The sequence below is a fragment of the Rhinoderma darwinii genome, chromosome 1 (genome assembly GCF_050947455.1).
Source record: "Rhinoderma darwinii isolate aRhiDar2 chromosome 1, aRhiDar2.hap1, whole genome shotgun sequence".
Classification (NCBI taxonomy): domain Eukaryota; kingdom Metazoa; phylum Chordata; class Amphibia; order Anura; family Rhinodermatidae; genus Rhinoderma; species Rhinoderma darwinii.
In genome coordinates this window covers 83,199,996-83,225,863 of record NC_134687.1, presented here as the reverse complement: position 1 = coordinate 83,225,863, position 25,868 = coordinate 83,199,996, and the positions used below count along the sequence as shown (strand labels likewise).

At 44.6% G+C, this 25,868-nt stretch overlaps 1 protein-coding gene across 1 annotated transcript in view; it reads right to left on the bottom strand.

Annotated features, from left to right (window-relative positions):
* PDGFRL (platelet derived growth factor receptor like) overlaps positions 1 to 25,868 on the bottom strand; it is a 181,903-nt gene that overhangs the window by 36,935 nt on the left and 119,100 nt on the right. The window contains exon 3 of the mRNA XM_075849624.1: positions 15,990 to 16,141. Within this exon, the coding sequence (XP_075705739.1) occupies positions 15,990 to 16,141 (152 nt within the window). The remainder of the gene's footprint in view (positions 1 to 15,989; positions 16,142 to 25,868) is intronic.

Genomic DNA, 25,868 nt, shown 5'->3' with positions numbered 1-25,868 from the left:
TATAATAATCTCATTAAGATGAATTCATCAGTACAGCCCTCCTTTCTTAAATCTTGGGAGTTGGAACTTAATACTACTTTTTCTGACAAGGACACCAAGGATATTTTTCGAAACTCCCTTGGGACCTCTAGATGTATTAAATTACAAGAATCCTCATACAAACGGACCTCTAGGTGGTACAAGACGCCCTGGGTGTTGCATAAAATGTGTAATGAAATTTCCACAGACTGTTGGAGGTGTCATAAAGACCCGGGAAAATATCTACATTTGTGGTGGGATTGTGAGAAAATCTCCGCCTTTTGGATCCAGATACAAAATATCCTCAATACCATTACTCATTCCTCTATTTTTCTTTCCCCTCGAGTACTGTTCCTAAACCTGTGGCCAACATTTCCTAGGGGGCCCCCCAAGGAGCTATGGTTACAACTCTTTGCGGCCGCCAAATCTCTGATACCGTTGTATTGGAAGACCGAGGTTGTGCCACCAATAAGCCACTGGCTTAGGAAGGGAGCCCAGCTTGCAAGAATGGAGGAGCTCTCGCATCTTGAGTAGCACTCTCATGCCAAATACCAAAATATCTGGTTTGCGTCCTGTAAAAATGACTCCTTTCAACACCTTTGGTGTGCAGACCCTCCTATGTCTGATAATGTCGATTGATATTCTGTTTCCCTTCTAGTCTGGGACTAATTTCTAACAGACCCACAAGGCCTGATGTTCTTGGAGACCTCTCTCCTTGCGCCCTTCTCTACCCCTTCCCCCTTGACGTTTGGTGCCTGTGATGAGAACATACACCATGATGTTCATACTTTCTTCATGCTCTGTTTGTATTATTTGATTTTTCTATTAGTGAGATAACGCTTTGTACACACGAGTCTTCTTATTGTGAATTCTAACAATTACTTGTATATTGTGTTTACTGTGGCTGTTATGCATATTGTAAATCCAATATTGCCTCTCTGTAAAAGCTCAATAAAATGTTATTTAAAAAAATAGATTAAAAAAAATAAAAGTTAACATAACTGGTATCGCTGCATCCGTAAACGTCCAAACTATCACAATATAGAGTTCTTTAACCCACTCGGTGAATGCCGTAAAAAACTATATATAAAACACGCAAATTGCTGGTTTTTGTTCACCTTAGTGCTCCAAAAAAATTAAATAACAAGAGATCAAAAAGTCGCATATACCCTAAAATTGTGTCAATGAAACTACAGCTTGCCCCGCAAAATGAAAGCCCTGACATTGCTAAATTGATGGAAAAATGAAAAAGTTATCACTCTCTGAACATGGCGACACAAAAGATTTTTTTTATTAGGCAAATAGGTTTATTTTATAAACAATGCTAAAACATGAAACAAAACATATAAATTTGGTATCGCCGTAATCAAATCAACCTGTAGAATAAGGTCAATATGTAGTTTTTACCACCTGATGGATGCCGTAAAAACAAACTCCCCCTCAAAAAAAATTCAGCTTCCCAGTACATTATGCGGTACAATAAATGGTGCCATGAAAAATTACAATTTGTTCTGCAAAAAACAAGCCCTCATATGGCTATATAGACGAAAAAAAAAAAAAAAGTTAGAGCTTTTGGAAGGTGGAGAGGAAAGAACAAAAGTGAAAAATGGCTGAGAAGGGAAGGGGTTAAAGACACGCAGGGCTCAATGTGGTATAAGTTTCCTAAAATCAACAAAAGGCAAAAGTGTAAATACAATTAAAACCAAAAAGTAAGAGTGACCAGAGTATAACTGATCGAAAGTGAGGTCAGTGCCGATCAAAAGTTAGTATTGCTCTCAATGGTAACATGCACTGGCGTAACTATAGGGTTCGCAGCGGTCGCAATTGCGATCGGGCCCCGAAGCCAGGGAGGCCCACAGCCCCCCGCCCAACATCAATAAAAAGTTACTATAGTAACTCGGGCTGCGGGCCCCTGTTACTATAGTAACAGATTGTACTTACCTTCCTGGTTCCGGATCGCAACGGAGGTCCTGACGTCAAGCACTGTGCGCAGCGCATGAAGTCACAGCGCTATGCACCGCGCACAACATCGAGAGGACAGAACTTCCGCCGCGGCTGAAGAGGAAGGTAAGATTAGTTGCCCTGACTGGCGGGGTTCGACTCCCGGGACCCGCCAATCAGCTGTTTTGAAGGGGGCCGCAGCACTCGTACGAGAGCTGCAACCCCTTCATTCCGGTCACACTGTGAATCGGTGTCGGCGATTCACAGTGTGAGCGAGTGGTGAAATGAAGGGGAAGCAGCTCTCGTACGAGTGCTGCGGCCCCTTCAAAACAGCTGATTGGCGGGTCCCGGGAGACGGACCCCGACACATCAGCTATTGATGGCCTATCCTGAGGACAGGCCATCAATGTTTAGGGACTGCCCAACCCCTTTAAGCCTACGATTTAGCAGGCTTAGAGGGCCCATGAGACAGGATCACAGATTGTGTGATCCTATCTGCTGGGCCCCGTATCTAAGCCAATCACATGGTAGGCTTAGATACAGGGCCCATGTGTGATCCTGTCTGATGGGCCCTGTATATAAGCCTACCACACTGTAGGTTTAGATACAGGGCCCCAGCACACAGTAATCTTATACTGTATAAGATTACTGTCTGCTGGACCCTGTATCTAAGCCTACCTTGTGGTAGGCTTAGATACAGGGTCCCACAAACAGTATCACACATGGGCCCTGTATCTAAGCCTAACACGTGTTACTAATAATTTTTTTGTGTGTTTTCTTACAGGTTCGGTCGTTGGACTACGTCGGATTCCAGGACTACTTCGATGACGTTTTTTTTTTTTTTATTATCAATAAAATGGTTAATGAGGGTTGTGTGTTTTTTTTTTTATTTCAATAAAATATTTTTTCTATGTCTGTGTTTTTTTTTAAACTATATTACTACCGCCTTAGTAATGGCCGCCGGCTGATTGACAGCGTCCATTACTAAGGCGGGGCTTAGTGTTAGCCGCTGCAGAGGCTAACACTAACCCCCTTTATTACCCCGGTACCCACCGCCACCAGGGGTGCTGGGAAGAGCCGGGTACCATCCAGTACTTGACCATCTGTAGTGATGGTTGGCCACTGGGGTGGCCGCAGGCTGGTATTATCAGGAGGGGAAAGGCCAAAAACAGTGGCCTTTCCCACCCTGGTGATGCTAGGCTGCTGCTGCTTTATTGTATCTGGCTGGATAGGAAAAATGTGGGGGACCCCACGTCAGTTAAAAAAAATAAAATAAAAAATAATTGGAAAGAACGATGTCGGGTCTCCCCCCAATTTTCATAACCAGCCAGATACAACACAGCAGCAGCAGGCAGCATTACCAGGGTGGTAGGGGCCACTGTTTTGGCCTTCCCCAGCTTAATACTACCAGCCTGCGGCCACCCCGGTGCCTGCCCGTCAACGCAGATGGTCGGGTACTGGTTCGTACCCGGCCCTTCCCAGTACCCCTGGTGGCGGTGGGTACCGGGGTAATAATGGGGTTTGTGTTAGCCTCTGCACCAGCTAACACTAAGCCCCGCCTTAGTAATGGAGGTTGTCAATCAGCCAGCGGCCATTACTAAGGCGGTGATAATAAAGTTTAAAAAGATACAAGCACATAGAAAAAATATTTTATTGAAATAAAAAAACACAACCCTCATTAACCATTTTATTGAGAATAAAAAAACGGTGTCATTGAAGTCCTCGAATCCGAAGTCCAACAACCGAACCTATAAAAAAACACAAACACACAAAAATAATCCGTAACACATAAAGAAGCAAAATTATTATTCTTACCTTTCCTGGGTCCAGCGCTGGAGCCGCAATGTCAGCGAGCTGAGTCCTGTATCTAATACTATCATGTGTGATACTGTCTGCTGAGTCCTGTATCTAATCCGATCATGTGTGATACTGTCTGCTGGGCCCTATATCTAATCCAATCATGTGTGATACTGTCTGCTGAGCCACTGTATCTAATCCTATCATGTGTGATACTGTCTGCTAAACCACTGTATCTAATCCTATCATGTGTGATACTGTCTGCTGAGCCACTGTATCTAATCCTATCATGTGTGATACTGTCTGCTGGGCCACTGCATCTAATCCTATCATGTGTGATACTGTCTGCTCAGCCACTGTATCTTAATCCTATCCATAGTTTATAGGGTCGTAGTGCTATAGATAAGCTATGCTGTCTCCTATACACACATTTTTTTTTTGGGCGGACACATATGTATTGGGGCTATTTCCCCTGACATTTTAAGCCCTTAGTGACGCCCCCGGCTGCTAGTGCTGCATTGTTGGGTCACTTAGGAGACCCAGCGATGCAGCTGAAAGCTGCGGACCGTCGGCAATGAGAAGTGCCGGGGGGGGGGGGCCCAATAAGAACTTTTGCATTGGGGCCCATGAGCCTTTAGCTACGCCCCTGGTAACATGCAAAATAAAATAAGGGAGGAAGAGAGAAGGAAAAAGGGCAGAAAAAGTAATATGAAAAAAACACCTCTCATCGTCGGTCTAAACGTCGGTCTAAAACCGAAGGATCAGATGGTAAACTAAGAATAAAGAAACTACTATGACGTCATCAATATAGAACCCAAATTTTTTTCAAGTAATACATGAGGATCTTCTGACTTCAAAGTTTTGTCCTTTGTGACATTTTACAATTTACTGCCACAATAAATTGCAATCTCTTGAAATGAAGGTGCTTGAAGTCTTCCTGTATATCCTCAGGGAGATTTCCAGTTCAGATGTTTCCATTGGCATATCCTGCTTCGTTCGAGGTTCAGTGCTTGGGTCACTTTTCTATAAACACTCCTAATTTTGCATATTTAATGTAATGATGTCCAGCTCTGCCTGTCATCTTTAAACAATGCACTGGACTAATAGCTAATCCTAATTAAGGGAATTGCAATTTTACTATTTCTAGTCCAGTGAGGTTTTCTTCTCCCCGTTTTTGTGCACTTGTAGATTGTAGAGCTGATAGGTCTACCCCTAGCTTATAACTAGCAAAATAATATATGCTTTCTCTACCAATCAGTTAATTATGGGTATGTGCAAGGACCTCTGACATTACGTGTGTTTACTCAATAAATGTTTTTATCCAGTATAAGGCCCTGTTCACACAGTTTTTTTTTTTTTTACACGTTTTTTGACGCAGAAACCATGTTGGAAAACGCGCCAAAAACGGGTGAAAATGACTCCCATTGATTTCAATGGGAGGCAGAGGCGTTTTTTTACCCGCGAGCGGAAAAAACGTCTCGTGGGAGAAAGAAGCAACATGCTCTGTCTTCGGGCGTTTATGGGAGGCAGAGAAAGCGTATTTTGCATCATTTTTGCCCGTGGCGCTCAATGGCCGCAGGAGAAAAACGCAGCAAAAAACGCGGCAAACGGCGTGCGGGCAGATTAAAATCTGCCTCAATACTCTAGATGGAATTTTGAGGCAGAATTTTCTGCCTGCAAAAAAACTCTGTGTGAACAGGGCCTAATGTGTTCTAAAGCATAGAAGCATAAGTAAAAAAAACACAACAAAAACTGAAAACACAAACATACACGTAAGTACGATGTATAAACAGATTTCATATAAAGGAACATTTAGAGTCAGTTCACATGTTCAGGATTTAATGCGAATGAAATCCGCATCAAATCCACATATTAATCCACATTCAAAAAACCGCACTGTGCGTATTTCTTATGGTTATTTGATTTCTATTACGAAAATCCGCAATTAATACGTATTGAATCCGGCAGGGAATAGACATGCTGCAGATTTCTAATTTCTATCCGCATTTACAAATCCGCAATGCAAAAATACGCTGCATGGGGTTTGGGATTGTAAAATCCTGTCTTCTTGCATTGTACAGTAAAATTATGCAGATTTACGCTGCGTATTCCGCAACGCAAATCCGCATCAATTCCTGAATGTGTGAACTGGCACTTAAAGTGGTTCTCAGGATTTTTTTCATTGATAGCCTATACTTAGGCCATTAATGGTTCATCTGAGGTGATCCAACCTCTTGTACTGTCCACTTTATTGTTAGGCTCCATGCACACGACCATATTTTTTTATTAATTTCTATTGGCTACGGGCACATTTCCGTTTTTTTTGCGAATGGGTGTGCCGTAGAAATGATACGCAAATTATAGAACATGTCGTATTCTTGTCCGTAATTACGGCATGGACTCCCCATAGAAGTCTATGGGCGTTTCCGCAATTACGGACGGCTTTGGTATCCATAGCCGTCCGTAATTGTGGAGACGTTGCTATGCGACGCCAGGGGATTACCCTTGGGTACTACGGACCGTAAGGGTATGTGCACACAACAACGGCAAATACGTCTGAAATTACGGAGCTGTTTTCAGGAGAAAACAGATCCTGAATTTCAGACGTTTTTACAAGTGCACGCTTTTTTCGCGGAGTCTTTTACGGACGTTAATGGAGCTGGTTTTCATTGGAGTCAATGAAAAACGGCTCCAATTACGTCCCAAGAAGTGTCCTGTACTTCTTTGACGCGGCAGTAATTTTACACGCCGTCTTTTGACAGCGACGCGTAAAATGACAGCTCGTCTGCACAGAACATCGTAAGACCCATTGTAAGCAATGGGCAGATGTTTGCCGACGTATTGGAGCCGTCTTTTCAGGTGTAATTCGAGGCGTAAAACGCCTCCATTACGCCTGAAAAGAGGTCGTGTGCACATACCCTAATTGTGGACAGCGTGCCGTATATGCGGATGAGTTGCGGATGACTACAGATCCATATTTGCGGATAGTATATGTGGATGGATGATACGGTGGTGTGCATGGGGCCTTACATAGGCACATCGGCTCATGCATGCTTATAACTGGATGTTCCTTGCACTGCAGCGCGTCCTATTCCAGTTAGACCATAAGTACAGTGAAGGGGCTGTGGCACTATTTGTAGTTACAAGGGTGTAGCTTTTATTTATTTAATTTTGTTTTTTTGTAGAATAATTTTCAGATATAAATGTATTAGAAATTCTCCTCACAAATCTTTCTTATATCAGTATATCAGTATAACCCTAACAGGTTATTAATATTTTACTGAGAAGTGTAATGGAATTTTACCTACAGCATCATCTCATCTTCATGTCTGTCAGTGTCTGTGTGGTAGCATCGCTCAAATTGAATCTTCTATGTGTGTTGTCATGGATACATTATACAATGTCACGATCTGTGGGTATGTGGACCCACTGGGCCATACCACCGTAGTGGGATAGCAGCTGGCCAAACAGTGTACCAAGTAAAGTCTATAGTCCGAGCAAGGGTACCTGTGGTAGTACAGACAATAGCGATGGCAAGGCTCAGATGGGACATTGGCAGCAGACACCAGGCGTGGTGTAACACAACACGACTCCAAATCTATTAAGGCACAGGAACAAGGTAGCACGGGATACAGGTAGCAGGAATAGGAACACTGGGAACAGGAAAACACTAAGGACCATTTCAGGGGCGTAACTAGGAAAGACTGGGCCCCATAGCAAACTTTTGACTGGGGCCCCCCCTCTGCTGGGTATCACACAACCCCCCCTCCTTGTAGATAGTGCCTCCCTATAGATTCCACCACACAGCGCCCCCCTATAGATAGCACCATACACAGCCCCCTGTAGATGACGCCATACAGCCCCCCTGTAGATAACGCCATACAGACCCCCTCTGTAGATAACGCCATACAGCCCCCCCTGTAGATAACACCATACAGCCCCCTCTGTAGATAACACCATACAGCCCCCTCTATAGATAACACCATACAGAACCCCTCTGTAGATAACGCTATATAGCCCCCCCCCCAAAAAAAACGGCCTATAGTTTGTCCTACAAAAGACATGCATCCCCTATCCACAGGATAGGGGATACATGTGTGATCGCTGGCAGCGATAAGGAGAACGGGGGACCGAAAGTTCCCCGAAGTTCTCCATGACTAACCTCAGACTTCCGGCGTCTGCGCAGTTCAATAAAAATGAAAGGAGCGCTGGTCACGCATGCGCATAAGCGCGACCGGCGCTCCATTCATTTCTACGGAGCTGCCGACACAGACCCCGGAAGTCCGAGGTTTGTCATGGAGAACTTAGGGGGGACTTTCGGTCCCCTGTTCTCCTCATCGCTGGGCGTCCCAGCGATCCCACATGTATCCCCTATCCTGTGGATAGGGGATGCATGTCTTTTGTAGGAACAACCCCTTCAGTGGCGTCGCGCTGTAGCAGCCATAGCGGCTGCTAGCGGAGCCTGCGGCCATGGGAGGGGGCCGTGCCGGCGGGTGCCACGGGCCCCCTCATGCTGCAGGCCCTGTAGAAGTCACTACGGTTTACGTATAGGTTTGTACGGCGTAAAACTACAGCTCCCAGCATGGCCGGAACAATGGTAAGGATATGCTGGGAGATGCAGTTTCACAAAAAAAATCCTATCACCATCATCTCGCTGCAGATCATACAGTGACTACAATACTGATTAGAGGCAGAATAAACATTTACATTAAGTGACTCACTGGTGACGTCTCAGATTCTAGTTCTTTTCTTCTCCCTCCGGTTCAGACATCTATGATGGATTTCTCCCGGCCATGACCCATTTCTGCAGTTTTCCGTTTAGATGTCTTCAGCTTCTCATTTCTGCACCTATAAACAAAGTTAAAATTCTCAACACATCTAAATATAACTGTCACACACACACACACACACACACACACACACACACACACACACACACACACCGTGCCCCCTGTAGATAGTGACCTACATAGAAGCCCCTGTAGATAGTGCCCACATATGGACTCCAGAGCTGCAAGGCAATAGTGCTAACCACTGAGTCACCGTGCTGCCCTACATATAGCTTCCCCTATAGTTAGTGCTCCACGTATAGCCCACCTCTGTAGATAGTGTCTCACATATAGCTCCCCCTGTATATAGTGTCCCACATATAGCCCACCCCTTTAGACTGTGCACTACATATAGCCACCCTGTTGCTAGTGCCCCACAGGTAACCCACCCCTGTATATAGTGTCCCACACATAGCCCACCCCTATAGAAAGTACCCTAAAAAAAATAGCTCCCCTATAGATAGTGCTCTACATATAGCCCACCCCTGTATATAGTGCCCCACATATAGACCCCCCCTGTATATAGTGGCCCACATATAGACCCCCCTGTATATAATGGCCCACATATAGAGCCCCCTGTATATAATGGCCCACATATAGAGCCCCCTGTATATAATGGCCCACACCCCCACATATAGACCCCCCTGTATATAATGGCCCACATATAGACCCCCCTGTATATAATGGCCCACATATAGAGCCCCCTGTATATAATGGCCCACATATAGAGCCCCCTGTATATAATGGCCCACACCCCCACATATAGACCCCCCTGTAGCTACTGCCCCACATATAGACCCCCCTGTAGCTACTGCCCCACATATAGACCCCCTATATATAATAGCCCACATAAAGACGACCCCCCCTGTAGATAGACCCCCCCACTATAGATAATGCCATTCACATTTTTATGAGGGAAAAAAAAAAAAAATTGACATACTCACATGATCCCGTTCCCACACTGTTCACTGTCGATGCAGACATGCTCTCTTCTGAGCATGTCTGCAGGAGCTGAACGAGCATCCTCCAATGACGCTGATTGGCGGGGCAGAATGACTTGCCCCGCCAATCAGCACCTTCCAAGCATGGAAGCGGCGCGATGATGTCATCGCGCCGCTAGCCAATCAGTGTCATTGTAAGGCACTGGATGGTCAGGCACGGAACATGCCCGGCCATTCAGTGCTAATACATGTATTTGGCTGCCGCTAGCACTGGGGCCCCCTCCGGTGCTAGCGACACCTACAGGCATGAGAGGGCCTGTGTAAGGCTCGGCGTCGCAGGCCCCACAGTAGCGGCGCTACCGCTGTAGCAGCCATAACGGCTACTAGCGGCGCCACCGGGCATTTGGGTGGGCGTGTCGGCTGGTGGCACGGGCCCCCTCAAGCCCCGGGCCCCGTAGCAGCCGCTACTGCTGCTACCGCGGTAGTTACGCCACTGGACCATTTGATAGACTGACAAGGGAAAAAACAATAACGCTCAGGCAATGAGTAAAGGGGCAGGGCCCTTCTTATAGTCCAGGGTGATTAGACAATTCTAAACATGTGTGCGCGTTGGCCCTTTAAGGCCGGGACTGAGCTCGCACACGCACCCTGGTGGTCACTGCAGCCCAGGATGGCCGCATTGGCGTCTCCGGGAAGAAAGGCATCGGCAGGATGAGAGGAGTCTGCGGTCTGTGGCCCCGGACGTTACAGTATCCCTCTCTTATGCCCCCTCTTCTTGGGACCAGAACTAGAGAGGAACTTCTTAATGAGGATAGGAGCATTGATATTCTCCACTTGCTCCCAGGACCTCTCCTCTGGACCAAATCCCTTCCAATCCACTAGATAGAAGGTTCCTCCTCCTACTTTTTTGGTGTCCAGGATCTCCTTAACTTCAAATGTATCAGATGAACCGCCGTAGGTAACTGCAGAACCAGGAGACTTGGAGTAGCGGTTCAGGACCACAGGCTTCAGGAGGGAAACATGAAAGGAGTTGGGGATCTTGAGGGTAGGAGGCAGCCGAAGCTTGTAGGAGACAGGGTTGATCTGTTGCAGGATCTCGAAGGGTACGAGGAACCTGGGAGAAAACTTGTGTGACGGCACCTTCAGCCGGCTATCCCTAGAGGACAGCCAGACCTTGGTACCTAGAAGAAACTGAGGAGGCTTTCTTCTCCTTGTCACCGCCTTAGGCTATGTTCACACAGAGTATTTTGGGGGAGGAATATCTGCCTCAAAATTCCGTTTGGAACTTTGAGGCAGATTTTCCTCTCCCTGCACACCGATTTTCAGGAAGTCCCTGAATGCAGAGTCCGCTGTGGGCACCTGGGACGTAATTGACACTGGGAGAGGAATTAGGTTTTGGCGGTAAACTATGAAGAACGTTTGTGGCAGCAGTGGACTCGCTTGTGTGGTTGTTATAAGAGAGCACGGTCCAAGGAAGAAGCTGCACTCAGTCATCATGCTGCCTGGAGAAGAAGTGTCGTAGGTAGTTCTCCATGATCTGATTGATCCTCTCCACTTGACTATTGGACTGGCAGTGTTCGGATGAGGAAAAGTCCAACTTCACATCAAGGAGTTTACAGAGGGCTCTCCAGAACTTTGAGGTGAACTGAACCCCCGATCAGACACGATATGCAGAGGTAAGCCATGCAGGCAGAAGATGTGTTGCATGAAGAGGTTCGCCAGTAGAGAAGCAGAAGTTAGGCCGGTCAATTGAACTAAATGAACCATTTTCGAGATTTGGTCCACCACCACCGCCTGGAGGAGTTGGTCCTGTCATAATTGGCAGACTAGCATAGTATTAACCCCTACTTGCCCAATCACGTACAGTAACGTGATGGAAACTGGTGTCTTAATGCCTTTTCACGTTACTGTACGTGAAGGAGATGACGCTAGCTCAGGAGCTGAGACCGCACCATCACCGCCGGGTGACAGCTGTATGTTACAGCTGGCACCCTGAGATATCGGCCAGGACCGGAGCTAGCATCCCATCCAGCCGATTAACCCCTCAGATGCTGCGTTCAATAAAGATGGCAGCATGTGAGGAGTTTTTAGCTACCGGCACCCTAGCAACGTGATCGCTGGATTACCAGTGGCTGCAAAGGTGATCGGAGGCCTAATACTTACCTCCCGGTCTGTCAGCAACGGAAGCCTCCTATGCCCCGCTCGGCGGTGGGGCCTAAAAGGCTTCCGGTACCATCGGCAATATGGTGCCAGCTCAGCTTCCGGCTCAGAAGCTGAGCCGGCGTCATCAGCAGTGGGTGTCCGCTGTATGTTACAGCGGACACCCCGATCTATCGGCAGGAACCAGAGCTAGCTCCGATTCCTGCCATTAACCCCTTCGATGCAGCGATCCAATGCTATCGCTGCATCAAAGTGGTTTGTATCAAATCGGCAGCCTGCCATGCGACGGCAAGGCTGGCGACTGCTACTATGGCAACAGGAGCCCTGACAATGGCCTCTTGCCTGCCATTACAGAAGCTGATTAGGCCCCACCCAGAGGCGATGCCTGATCGGCTTGCTGTCAGTGAACAACTGACAGTTCCATTACATTGCACTACATAGGAGCAGACATAGGAGCAGGTGCAGACTGATTACCCACGGGCGTCGACACAGAAGCTGTGTCTGGCAGATCCTTTACACCTACATTAAAGATGTCCAATTCCAATTTCCGTCAGCTGGACCCCATCCGAATGGAACAAACCGGTTGCCCTGCCTTCCCACAGACGGTGATGCACCACCACACCCCCAAGGTGCCGTACAAAAGACGCCATCTCCTTGTTGACCTTGCCATGGGACCGACACAAGGCCGTAGGATCCCTGGCATACCGCCACACCAGCCGTCGTACCATCTCAGACCACACCAAACGAACTCCAGGTAGAAGGCCCAGCAGACGAACCACGTCTCTCTTCATGATCCCATTGTCCCAGATCGTTGCCTCCGACGTGCAACACCAAAATCTTCAGATGACCGACCATTCCTGCCATGCGCACAACTTTATTCACCGCGTTGTCCCAACGAAGGCCCCTCTATCCGAATCATCTCAAATCCAGTCTGTCCATTGGAAAACCAAGCCATGCCCTGTTCGTTCTCACTACGGCCCTCCGATGAGCCCAGTAGATATGAGTGACCCATGATTTGAGCCACAATCGGAGACGAGCCTGTAAACAAAAGCAAAGTCACCACCACCAGCAAGCACGCCCCCCAATCTCACAACACCCATCATCAAACCCCAGAGGCTCACACCCTGCTGGGTCGAACGTAACGCTTATAGGCTCCGGACTTCCATCTTCGCGTTTCACCCCACAAGCTCAAAACTCAGCCGGGAGGCTTCGGTCACAGCTCATACCCTAAACTAATGTGTGACAAATTCCCTAGCCTCACCACCCAAGTAACCAATACCCTTCCTGAGCACAGATAAAAATTGGTAACGAGAAAGGGGGGAACCATCCTCGTTAATGAACAACGGTCCCTGGGAACGAGACCCCCGGAACCGCATGAAGTGCCCAAAAGTGGACACAGGGCACACCAAGGTGTCAGAAATGGATGACAAAACCACCGCCTCCCCTTTTTGGAGTTGATCAGTTTTTCGACCCCCGTGACCATACGTGATGACTAATTCTAGACCCAGCCGAGCCCACGCACAAAAAAATCATCCAGGTAGTAAATGATGTTTTCAAATCCCAACGATTTCCAAACCACTCATTTCACAAAACTACTGAGAGCCTCAAAGTAGGAGCACGACAGAGAGCCGCCCATTGGAAGGCAGAGATCCACAAAATAAGCCCCGTCAAAGAAACATCCCAGAAGATGATGACTATCTGGGTGAATCGGGAGGAGGCGGACTCAATGTCGGCTTTAGCCAACAAGGCCCCCTGGCCGGCCTCCCGAACCAGATCAACAGTCCGATCAAAAGAGGCATACGACACCGAACACCGTTCCTTATCTATGTCATCATTGACCGATGACCCTCTAGGGAAGGAAAGATGAAAAGGATCATCCTGTACTTCCCAGGTTTTTTCTTAGGAACCACTCCCAAAGGGGACACCCTCAAATCCATCAAAGGAGGGCTCAAGAAAGGACCTGCCATCCTTGAACAGTAGCATTATAGAAGTGGTGATGTCAAGGTGTTGTGTGAGTGAGTAGGCAGCATCATGTCATGTTGGATTTACGTACGGCCCTCCATGTGTTCAAAAGGTGAACCCTAACAACCGAGGCATACAGAGATGTTAACCTCCAACACTGTTCACGGATCAGACTTCCTGTTTATGGATGACAAAGCTTTCCCATATAGAGCTGCTATAGTGGAGGAATACCTGAAAACAGAGGAAATCAGGTGCTTAGCGTAGCCAAACAATTTTCCTATTGGGCATGCAAGGACAACCTTTTGGCGAAATCAGCACCTTTTCGGAGGGTTTAGGATGGCATAAGTCCAAGAGTGGGACTCCATACCATAAGCACTGCTAGAGAATGTTGTGGTCAGTTTGCCAGTGCACTGTAATAAGTGTGCACCAGTAGAAATCAGTGGCACGGAGCAGAGTGTGCCTTGGTAAACTCTAGAGAGGTGTTTCTGTTCATTCGAAGCATAATAACTCAGTTTTTTTTTTTTGTTTTTTTTAACCCTCTTACAGTGTGATGTGTTTTTTTAGCATTAATGTACAGTATAGATAGAAGTTGATTTAGGAGAATGACTTCCTAGCAGCAAAGTGAATTTACTAGTAATTAGTAATTGCACGTGGCAGCATCTAATCTAATTTTACTAATGATTGTTGTGCAGTCACCGACAGTTTATGATCTAGCTTATCGCAAAACATGACTTCCGTCAAGTCAATAGGGCAGCATTGTCTTTAGGGCAGTATTGTCCACCTTATCTTTAAGGAACACCAGGGCTTGTAAATAGTATTTTATCAGAAAGCAATAATTGAAGTGTCATTCACAAGCCTCTTCCCTCTTCATATTTATTGTATAGTAAGTAAAGCTGGGTATCACATACTATATTATGATTATATACAATTGGACATAAGTGTTTTTACCACTTGATTTTTTGATAAAACTTATAATGGAACAATATGCATTCTATCAGAGTTTGACAATTTGAGATCATTGAGGATGGCCTAAAATGACTCACACATAATGATAGTCTTTTCTGACGATAGAAATGTTTAGCAGATGAATCTCTATCATGACAAGAGCACGTATTGTCACTACAGGTCATTCCCACAGAGATTTTATCAATGTGCTATAAAATTAGTGAGACCACACAAGGTGATATACTACCGATAAATATGGTTACTTAGAAAACTCTTATTTACATGACTGCAGGACTGCCATCAGGGCACTACAGGAGGTACTCTAGTCAGGGGACCCAGGCTAATGAATTAAAAAACAAAGGACCCGAACTCACCTTTGAGATGCCCACCAATGCCCCACCTGTCATTGCATGCGACTCGCATATTTAAACTTATACTAAATGAACGTGCTCCAGCTAGTAGGGCATAACATGAAGACATGTGGGCCATTATTTCACAGGTATGTATGATGTGGATCTGGTACTACAATATTATATTATTTCCTCCTCTATTCCTCCCACACAGGCCTTTAGATTTTGCCACTGTGCATGAGAAGGGGGATTAAATGATCTTTATAGCATAATATTGATCAAGTGACTGCCCCATTGAAACACCAAATGTACATAATGGATTACCAGGTGGAGGATGGGAGATGAAAGTTGTCCAGGGGCCCTAATCTTTTGACTGCATGGGACCCAGATTTTTTCAAATGGAGGCCCTGATTAACTATAGCTGAAGTTGTACAGTATTTCTCTGCTGTATCCTATTAGTCATACATATGAATGGAAAGTATGAATATATTTTCTTAGAGAAATGACTGCTTTGTTCTTTCTGCCAAAATCTGGTCAAGATTTTGGTAAAAAAAATTAAAAAAATTAGATGGAAGGGTATCTAAGGCAGGCCATACATGTGTGATGTATAGCCATATGGCCATACATATGTGACATAGAGCCTTACGAATATACATATAGTACTTATACACATATACAGATGTAGCTGTCTTTACCTTGACTTTTAACGCATTAAATAAACAGTGGCTAGATCGCTTATCTTGACTTTTTCAATGACTTTTCAATGGCTTTTGTTGTGGTGTATCAAGCAAGTTATTAGAGTCAAGTTAAAGATGGCTACATCCGTATAAATAACTATCGTTGGCTATTCTCAGCAACTACAGAGTATATGATTCTACAATAACAGCTTTGACATGCATAATGAAAGATGTATCAAAACTTACCTGATTTGTGTCAATGAGCCTTTCCAAATGCAGAAAACGTTAAATTTGAAATTATTCTATTTATTTTCAGTACTGACAATGATCAAACTCTTTTTAGTTAAACTGACCTGAGGCTTTTGTTACCTGTGAAAAAAATATACGTAGAGCCAGTCTTGGATTCGTCCTTTTTGCAGCCGCGGCTGTCACAGAGCTGGGCCCAGCAACTAAACTCCCCAGTGTCTGCTGCAGAGGAGTTTATCAGGATCAGCTGCCCATATCTGTCAAGTTGCTTTATGCTAGAGGGAACAAAGGACAGTTTTTAGTCTCATAATACAATTTCTCCATGTGATGTCTCATACTCAAGCTTCAACATCATGACCCCTAATATTTCTGCTTGGTAATTTTAAACCATAGAATCACTGTGTGCGCTTTTTTTTAACTGTAGTTAAAGGGGGTTTCTAGTCCCTAAAATTTGATGGCATATCGTCAGGATAAACCATCAATATGTGATCAGTCGGGGATCGACTCCCGGCACCCCCGCCGATCAGCTGTTTTGAATGGGCTGCGGCGCTTTACTTGCTCACTGCGAATCGTCTACATACTTGTACCGGCGGTTCACAGTATTACAGCCTTTTCCCATTCACTTTATTGTATATCCACAGGATATGCCATATATGTCTGATAGATGTGGGTCCTACCTCAGCGACCTGCAACTATTACGGGAACATGGGTGCCCGACCTCATCACTGCTTGGCAAAGCGGCCGCTGGCCGCGTTCAGACGGGGAATCAGTGGAGAAGTGGTCAAGTTTTAGGAAACAGATGAGCTCGTTGAGCTAACTCCCATAGAAGTTAAAGAGAGTTAGGGAAACAGCGTTGAACATCGAGCTACGCTGTTTCCGTAACTCCCCAAGTTACAGAAACAGTTTACTACGCTATTTCCTTAACCCCCATTCACTTCTATGAGAGTTACGGAAACAGTGGAGCTCAATGAGCTCAGCTGTTTCCTAAAACTCAACCACCTCTCCACAGCAGCCGCCTCATCAAGCAGTTACGGGGTTGGGCACCCCTGTTCGCAAGATAGATCCAGGTCCCAGCGGAAGGACCCACATCTATCAGACATTTATGGCATATCCTGTAGATATATCATGAATCTCTGTCGTGAGACAACCCCTCCAAGTCCCAGAAAATCTGTTTAACAAAAAGGTCTAAAGAAAAGTCCATGTTGCCCTACACTCCAACAGAGGTTGGGAATGGACTGTGAGTCAAACAGGTGCTTAGCCATTCACAGATTAGTAAGGGTGGTGTGAACCAGCACTAAAAGGGGCAGCAATGAATTCTAGAAGAAAATTTACAATTACAGTTACATCATATGCCTAATGTAAAACTGTTGAATCATTCCAGATATAACTCCCAGGCATTTTACAGAAATACCAGCCATACCTTATAGATTACTCATAGACCGACTTGTTGAGAAATGCTTTCCTGCTGAAAGTGCTAAAATGAATCATTATTTTTACAGAGAAATATTATTAGTTAAATGATAGCAAACAATTAGTGGAATATAAGGTACACAGTACATGTGGTTCAAGTATACATCAAATAGGGTGACACAATATGTAAAATAATATTATTTCTATCCGTTTCAGATTATTGGGGCAGGATGTTATACTGTAGAATGTATGCCCAATTTAGATACATATTCTATTGCTTGACTTTATAACAATTGACTGGACAGTCACTTTTTGGCATAACTCTACTTAAAGGGAATATATTTCCTATATGTTTTTTCTTACTAATTAAAATTCCATTTTCTGTACATGATTATGGGAGCAGCCATCTTGCCTGAGCTGCTGTTCACAGCATTTAGAGATATGCTTTATAGCAGCCACATGGCACAGAAAGCTGTAGACTGCAGATGTTCTTTGACTTCTATGGCAGAGTTTTCTAGGCATGCTCTGTGACCTGTGCAGAGGACATTGTGCAGGGAGGGGGAGGAGGTGAGCTGTGTCCATCATCTATTGTTAATGGTGGATCCTATGTTAACTTGAAAGAGGCATTACCTTTCATTGTAATCCTGCCTGTGATGATAATGAGAGACGTCATCTCTACAGAACAGGAAGTGTCAGCCTATTGTGAGGCTGATCCTTAGGATGCAGATACTGTTGAACACTATGGCAGAGCAAGGAGGTATTGCCCTGCTCTGCCATTTACTAGGCTACAGGCCACATTCGGCCAGCGGCCTATCAGGGGCAGGGACAGGATCCCTGTGCAGGCCAGTGTGATGACGTCACTGGATCACGCCGCCCTACACAAGGATCCTGTCGGCATTGTGGAGCAGCTCCGTTCGTCACGGGAACGGTGAGTACAATTTTTTTGTTTTATTTGTTTGGGGGCACTGTCTAAAAGGGGGAAGTGGGGGGCTGTATGGCACTATCTACAAGGGAGAGGTGGGGGTTGTATGGCACTATTTAAGAGGGAGAGGTGGGGGCACAGTCTACAAGGACAGTGGAGGGCCATATGGCACTATCTACAGGGGAGAGGTGGGGGCTGTATTTCACTATCTACAAGGGGGGGTTGGGGCACTGTATATAAGGGGGAGTTGGGGGGCTATGTCACTGTCTACAAGGGGGAGGTGGGGGAACAATCTACAAGGGAGAGGTCCTATCTACAAGGTGGGCTGCATAGCACTGTCTACAAGGGGGAGGGGGCACTATCTACAGGGTGCGCTTTGTGGCACTATCTACAAGGTGGGGTGTGACACTATCTACAGGGGGGCTGCATAGCACTGTCTACAAGGGGGGCTGTATGGCAGAATCTACAGGGGGGGCTGTATGGCACTATCTACAGGGGGGGCTGTATGGCACTATCTACAGGGGGGGGGCTGTATGGCACTATCTACAAGAGGGGGCTGTGTGTGGCACACAGGGGAGGGGAGGGTGGCCCAGTCAAAAGTTTTCTATGGGGCCCAGTCTTTCCTAGTTACACCCCTGAGTTTCATATACCCTATTAGGGAATGGAGAATGATTTCAAAGTGCGTCTCTCACTCTGGAGCCCCTGCCCTGTCCTACATTACATAGACAATCTATTGATGTGAACAGACACTATTAATGCTTAAAGAGGCTCTGTCACCAGATTTTGCAGCCCCTATCTGCTATTGCAGCAGATCGGCGCTGCAATGTAGATTACAGTAACGTTTTTATTTTTAAAAAACGAGCATTTTTGGCCAAGTTATGACCATTTTCGTATTTATGCAAATGAGGCTTGCAAAAGTCCAAGTGGGCGTGTTTAAAAGTAAAAGTCCAAGTGGGCGTGTATTGTGTGCGTACATCGGGGCGTGTTTACTACTTTTACTAGCTGGGCGTTGTGTATAGAAGTATCATCCACTTCTCTTCACAACGCCCAGCTTCTGGCAGTGCAGACACAGCCGTGTTCTCCAGAGATCACGCTGTGTCGTCACTCACAGGTCCTGCATCGTGTCAGACGAGCGAGGACACATCGGCACCAGAGGCTACAGATGATTCTGCAGCAGCATCGGCGTTTGCAGGTAAGTCGATGTAGCTACTTACCTACAAATGCTGATGCTGCTGCAGAATCAACTGTAGCCTCTGGTGCCGATGTGGCCGACACGATGCAGGACCTGTGAGTGACGTCACAGATCTGCACTGCCAGAAGCTGGGCGTTCTGAAGAGAAGTGGATGATACTTCTCATCAGAACGCCCAGCTAGTAAAAGAAGTAAAAACGCCCCGATGTACGCACATAATACACGCCCAGTTGTACTTTTACTGTAAACACGCCCAGTTGTACTTTTGCAAGCCTCATTTGCATAAATACGAAAATGGTCATAACTTGGCCAAAAATGCTCGTTTTTTAAAAATAAAAACGTTACTGTAATCTACATTGCAGCGCTGATCTGCTGCAATAGCAGATAGGGGTTGCAAAATCTGGTGACAGAGCCTCTTTAATTTCCACTTTGGTGGAGCTGCAGGGAACTTGAACACTTGTGGCCAGATTTCCCCACAGATTACATCTGTTTGCTGGGGGTCCAAAGAGGGGGAAACGGATTGATAAGTTTATTGTCAAGGGACGCCTTCTAACAAGCAGGGATTGTCCAAAATGGAGAATCTCTTTAACATAAAAACTAGAGTTAAACAATAGCTTATTTTCTGGTGATATATCCCCTACGAGTGGGACATTTTATTATATCACATTCTGTAGCATCTCATTAACAATGATTAATTATCAATCGTTAGCATCATTGCCGTAGAATATTACATTTATCAACAATGCTATCATAACGTATAATAAAAGAAATACATTTGTGCATCTGAAGTAATAAAATACACATTCTGTGCTGACCACTGCTGTGTTGTCTGTATTACATACAATATAAGAATTTGACTGTATTGTGTGCATTGATCTACCATTTTTTTTTAGCACACACATAGCAGCAGGGAGTTAGAAGACCAGTAAGTTGAATCCTTTTCCCCTACTACTTATTTACCGGAAACCAAAAAAACTGTTTCTTGGGATTGACACTATGCAATGTGGCAGACACTGTTGGATAAATATAAAGTGTGCAGCAACTTCATTGCACAATCTAAACCAATGGCAGGTCATTCTATATCACAAGGATTCAGGCTGCTACAGAGAGATAATACCTTCCCAACAAGTGTCGCCATGCATATCCAGTCTCTATGAACGAGCTTATATAAATAATTTTGTGGATTTGTTTAACTTGTTGGAAAATACATAGAGACCTCAAAAGAATGAACAAAGATCAAAATGTAATAGTAGGAATATTCCTCTTAGGCAGCGGCGTACACATACAACAGAGGCCCCTGTGCACAATAGTGTATGGGCCCCTATCTTTCTAACGGCTAATTTGATAAAAGGGGGTGTTAGCCATAGAGCACCTTCTTCACGGCTCTCAAGAATTTCCCTCACTAATCTACCTATCCACAAGTAATTGTGAGCCATTAATGGAAACCATTACAGTAGCAGTGGGCCGCCTTGCTAGCTGGGCTCCTGTTCATCTGCACAGGTTGCACATATTATATGTCCATCCCTGCTCTTTGATCATGTGAGGTATTGCTTAAAGGGAACCTGTGATCAGTTTTCATTACCCTATCACCGACCCCCTGTGCCACCCAGTGTGGAGGCTGCTGGCCGCAGATTGCAGGTCGAGGACTAGTGGAGTGAGAGTTACGCATGCGTGCAGTTCTCTCCATTCTGTTTCAATGGAAGTTACAGAAACAGTCGAGCGAGTGCTGCTCAGCTTTTTCCGTAACTTCCATACAACAGAATGGAGAAAGTCATGCGCTTGTGACCGATGAACCAGGCAAAATGGGGGTCAGGCGACCCCTGTTCTCAATATAGGGGCGGCATATGCAAATTAATCTCAAACTGTCTTTTTTTAGCGGGCAAGTGTCCTGCGATCTCGGTGACAACCACTCTATCTAGGCATTATTGTCATCTCTTTTGCCTCCTGTTCTATCCACAGTTTACAGCAAATAAATGTCAATCAAGCCTAGATGGGATTTGTTGCCGCCGAGATTGCAAAACCCTCCTTTCTGAAGATATGCCCAACGGGTGTTTGAAAGGTAAATTCCAAACAGCGCAGAAGTTGTTAAAATTACTTTTACTAAGGTAAATAACTTCTACTATACATAGATTTGTGCTGAAAAGTCTCTCTAGCCCCATATAAGGCTGGGTTCACACGACCTATTTTCAGACGTAAACGAGGCATATTATGCCTCGTTTTACGTCTGAAAATAGGTCTACAATACGTCGGCAAACATCTGCCCATTCATTTGAATGGGTTTGCCGACGTACTGTGCCGACGACTTGTCATTTACGCGTCGCCGTTTGACAGCTGTCAAACGACGATGCGTAAAATGACTGCCTCGGCAAAGAAGTGCAGGACACTTCTTTGCAACGTAATTTGAGCCGTTCTTCATTGAAGTCAATGAAGAGCAGCTCAAGATTTACGAGCGTCAAAGATGCCTCGCATAATGCGAGGAGGAGCTTTTACGTCTGAAAGGACGCAGCTGTTTTCTCCTGAAAACAGTCTGTCTTTTCAGACGTAAAAGCCTCTCATCGTGTGCACATACCCTCACGGTTATAGCAGTTTTCGGTCGTCAAAACTGATGACAGGTTTCCCTTAATAACTGATCCCCTCTTTTCTGAGCATAACGATCCCACAGTTTTCAATCTATTCAATCCTTATAGTTATGCAATGATTTATGTAAATGGTAATGATGTAGTTTAATGCTATTCAATATGGTTGTCAGGATCCACCTATAAGCCTTGGAGGGGTGCAGGCTGTCACAAGAGCCAAATTCTTCTTGGTAATTTAGTTCTTGGAATGACTAGACTGCTGTTTCTACCCTGAAAGAAGAGTAACGTTTGCTCAAGCACAATCTGTAATTGCAACCACACCTGTATAACATAGTCCACAAAGATCCTTTATTTATACAGTCTGATATCACCTGGCAAAGTAGCTAACTTATTCTGCTAAAATATTTCAGATGTTTACCTTATGGGACGTAACCTGTGATATGGGAATATAAATGAACCTTTATAATATAACCTGCGTAATGATTATATAGATATTGACAGACAACTATTCAAACAGTAAACTATTCATTGACTTCTATGGGAGAGCATGCTCTACATCACATGTACGGGGCAATGTGCAGGAAGGGGGAGGAGGGAGGTGCTGCTGAGCTGTCCCATCACTTATTGTTAATGGTAGAACCTATGTTATCTGCCTCCAGCTTTATAGTAGAAGTGTTACCTTTCATTGTAATGTTGCCTCTGATGGTAGTGACATCACGACTTGATATAAACAACCAGTTATTTTCTGATGATAGATTCTCTTTAAGTGTCACAAAGGCTGAATGCCAGACTTTTCAATGACTTTATCCTAGAACACTAATATAAATACATTGATAAATTTGCCCCTGTCCTTAGGAAATATTCCAACAAGTATCCCAATAGCAAAAAATATCAGACTCAGAAATGAAGGGGGAATCTTTCAATCAACAGTTATCTTTAGGCCCTGTTCACACAGAGTTTTTTGACACGTTTTTTGACATGGAAACCGTGTCTGAAAACGCGCCAAAAAGCAGCCGAAAATGCTTCCCATTGATTTAAAAAAGAAGAGAAATCAAGCGACATACCCTATCTTCGGGCGTTTACGTCTCTGACCTCCCACTGACATCAATGGGAGGCAGAGGAAGCGTATTTCGCTGCGTTTTTTCCCATCGGCACTCAATGGCCGTGGGCGAAAAATGCGGCAAACAACGTGCAGGCAGATCAAAATCTGCCCCAAAATTCCAAACGGAATTTTGAGGCAGAATTTTTTGCCTGCAAAAAACTCTGTGTGCACATACCCTTAAAGTGGACTTATAGGATCATAGTGCCCCCCACTCATATTTAAACTGTAAGGGCAAATGTTATTTTCAAAATAAAATAATTATTTTCAAAAACCCACACGTTACAGGCCTTCTGCTAGAAGAGCTACTGTGCCAGTGTTCCTGAGAAAACACTTCCTGTCACTGTATTCTGGCAGCTTAAAGGATATGTAAATCTTTTAACTAAATTTTATATATATATATATATATATATATATATATATATATATATATATATATATATATATATACACTACCGTTCAAAAGTTTAGGCTCACTCAGAAATTTCCTTATTTTTGAAAGAAAAGCAGTTTTTTTCAATGAAGATAACATTAAATTAATCAGAAATACACTCTACACATTGTTAATGTGCTAAATGACTATTCTAGCTACAAACATCTGGTTTTTAATGCAATATCTACATAGGTGTATAGAGGCCCATTTCCAGCAACCATCACTCCAGTATTCTAATGGTACATTGTATTTGCTAACTGTGTTACAAGGCTAATGGATGATTAGAAAACACTTGAAAACCCTTGTGCAATTATGTTAGCACCGCTGTAAACAGTTTTGCTGTTTAGAGGAGCTATAAAACTGACCTTCCTTTGAGCTAGTTGAGAATCTGGAGCATTACATTTGTGGGTTCGATTAAACTCACAAAATGGCTAGAAAAAGAGAGCTTTCATGTGAAACGCGACAGTCTATTCTTGTTCTTAGAAATGAAGGCTATTCCATGCGAGAAATTGCCAAGAAACTGAAGATTTCCTACAACGGTGTGTACTACTCCCTTCAGAGGACAGCACAAACAGGCTCTAACCAAAGTAGAAAGAGAAGCGGGAGGCCCCGCTGCACAACTGAGCAACAAGACAAGTACATTAGAGTCTCTAGTTTGAGAAATAGACGCCTCACAGGTCCTCAACTGGCAGCTTCATTAAATAGTACCCGCAAAACGCCAGTGTCAACGTCTACAGTGAAGAGGCGACTCCGGGATGCTGGCCTTCAGGGCAGAGTGGCAAAGAAAAAGCCATATCTAAGACTGGCTAATAAAAGGAAAATATTAATATGGGCAAAAGCACACAGACATTGGACAGAGGAAGATTGGAAAAAAGTGTTATGGACAGACGAATCGAAGTTTGAGGTGTTTGGATCACACAGAAGAACATTTGTGAGACGCAGAACAACTGAAAAGATGCTGGAAGAGTGCCTGACGCCATCTGTCAAGCATGGTGGAGGTAATGTGATGGTCTGGGGTTGCTTTGGTGCTTGTAAAGTGGGAGATTTGTACAAGGTAAAAGGGATTTTGAATAAGGAAGGCTATCACTTCATTTTGCAACCCCATGCCATACCCTGTGGACAGCGCTTGATTGGAGCCAATTTCATCCTACAACAGGACAATGACCCAAAGCACACCTCCAAATTATGCAAGAACTATTTAGGGAAGAAGCAGGCAGCTGGTATTCTATCTGTAATGGAGTGGCCAGCGCAGTCATCAGATCTCAACCCCATAGAGCTCTTGTGGGAGCAGCTTGACCGTATGGTACGCAAGAAGTGCCCATCAAGCCAATCCAACTTGTGGGAGGGGCTTCTGGAAGCATGGGGTGAAATTTCTCCCGATTACCTAAGCAAATTAACAGCTAGAATGCCAAAGGTCTGCAATGCTGTAATTGCTGCAAATGGAGCATTCTTTGACCAAAGCAAAGTTTGAAGGAGAAAATTATTATTTCAAATAAAAATCATTATTACTAACCTTGTCAATGTCTTGACTATATTTTCTAGTCATTTTGCAACTCATTTGATAAATATAAGTGTGAGTTTTCATGGAAAACACAAAATTGTCTGGGTGACCCCAAACTTTTGAACGGCAATGTGTGTATATACAGTGAAGGAAATAAGTATTTGATCCCTTGCTGATTTTGTAAGTTTGCCCACTGTCGAAGACATGAACAGTCTAGAATTTTTAGGCTAGGTTAATTTTACCAGTGAGAGATAGATTATATATATAAAAAAAAAAATGAAAATCACATAGTGAAAATTATATATATTTATTTGCATTGTGCACAGAGAAATAAGTATTTGATCCCCTACCAAGCATTAAGAGTTCAGCCTCCTCCAGACCAGTTACACGCTCCAAATCAACTTGGTGCCTGCATTAAAGACAGCTGTCTTAAATGGTCACCTGTATAAAAGACTCCTGTCCACAGACTCAATTAATCAGTCTGACTCTAACCTCTACAACATGGGCAAGACCAAAGAGCTTTCTAAGGATGTCAGGGACAAGATCATAGACCTGCACAAGGCTGGAATGGGCTACAAAATCATAAGTAAGACGCTGGGTGAGAAGGAGACAACTGTTGGTGCAATAGTAAGAAAATGGAAGACATACAAAATGACTGTCAATCGACATCGATCTGGGGCTCCATGCAAAATCTCACCTCGTGGGGTATCCTTGATCCTGAGGAAGGTGAGAGCTCAGCCGAAAACTACACGGGGGGAACTTGTTAATGATCTCAAGGCAGCTGGGACCACAGTCACCAAGAAAACCATTGGTAACACATTACGCCGTAATGGATTAAAATCCTGCAGTGTCCGCAAGGTCCCCCTGCTCA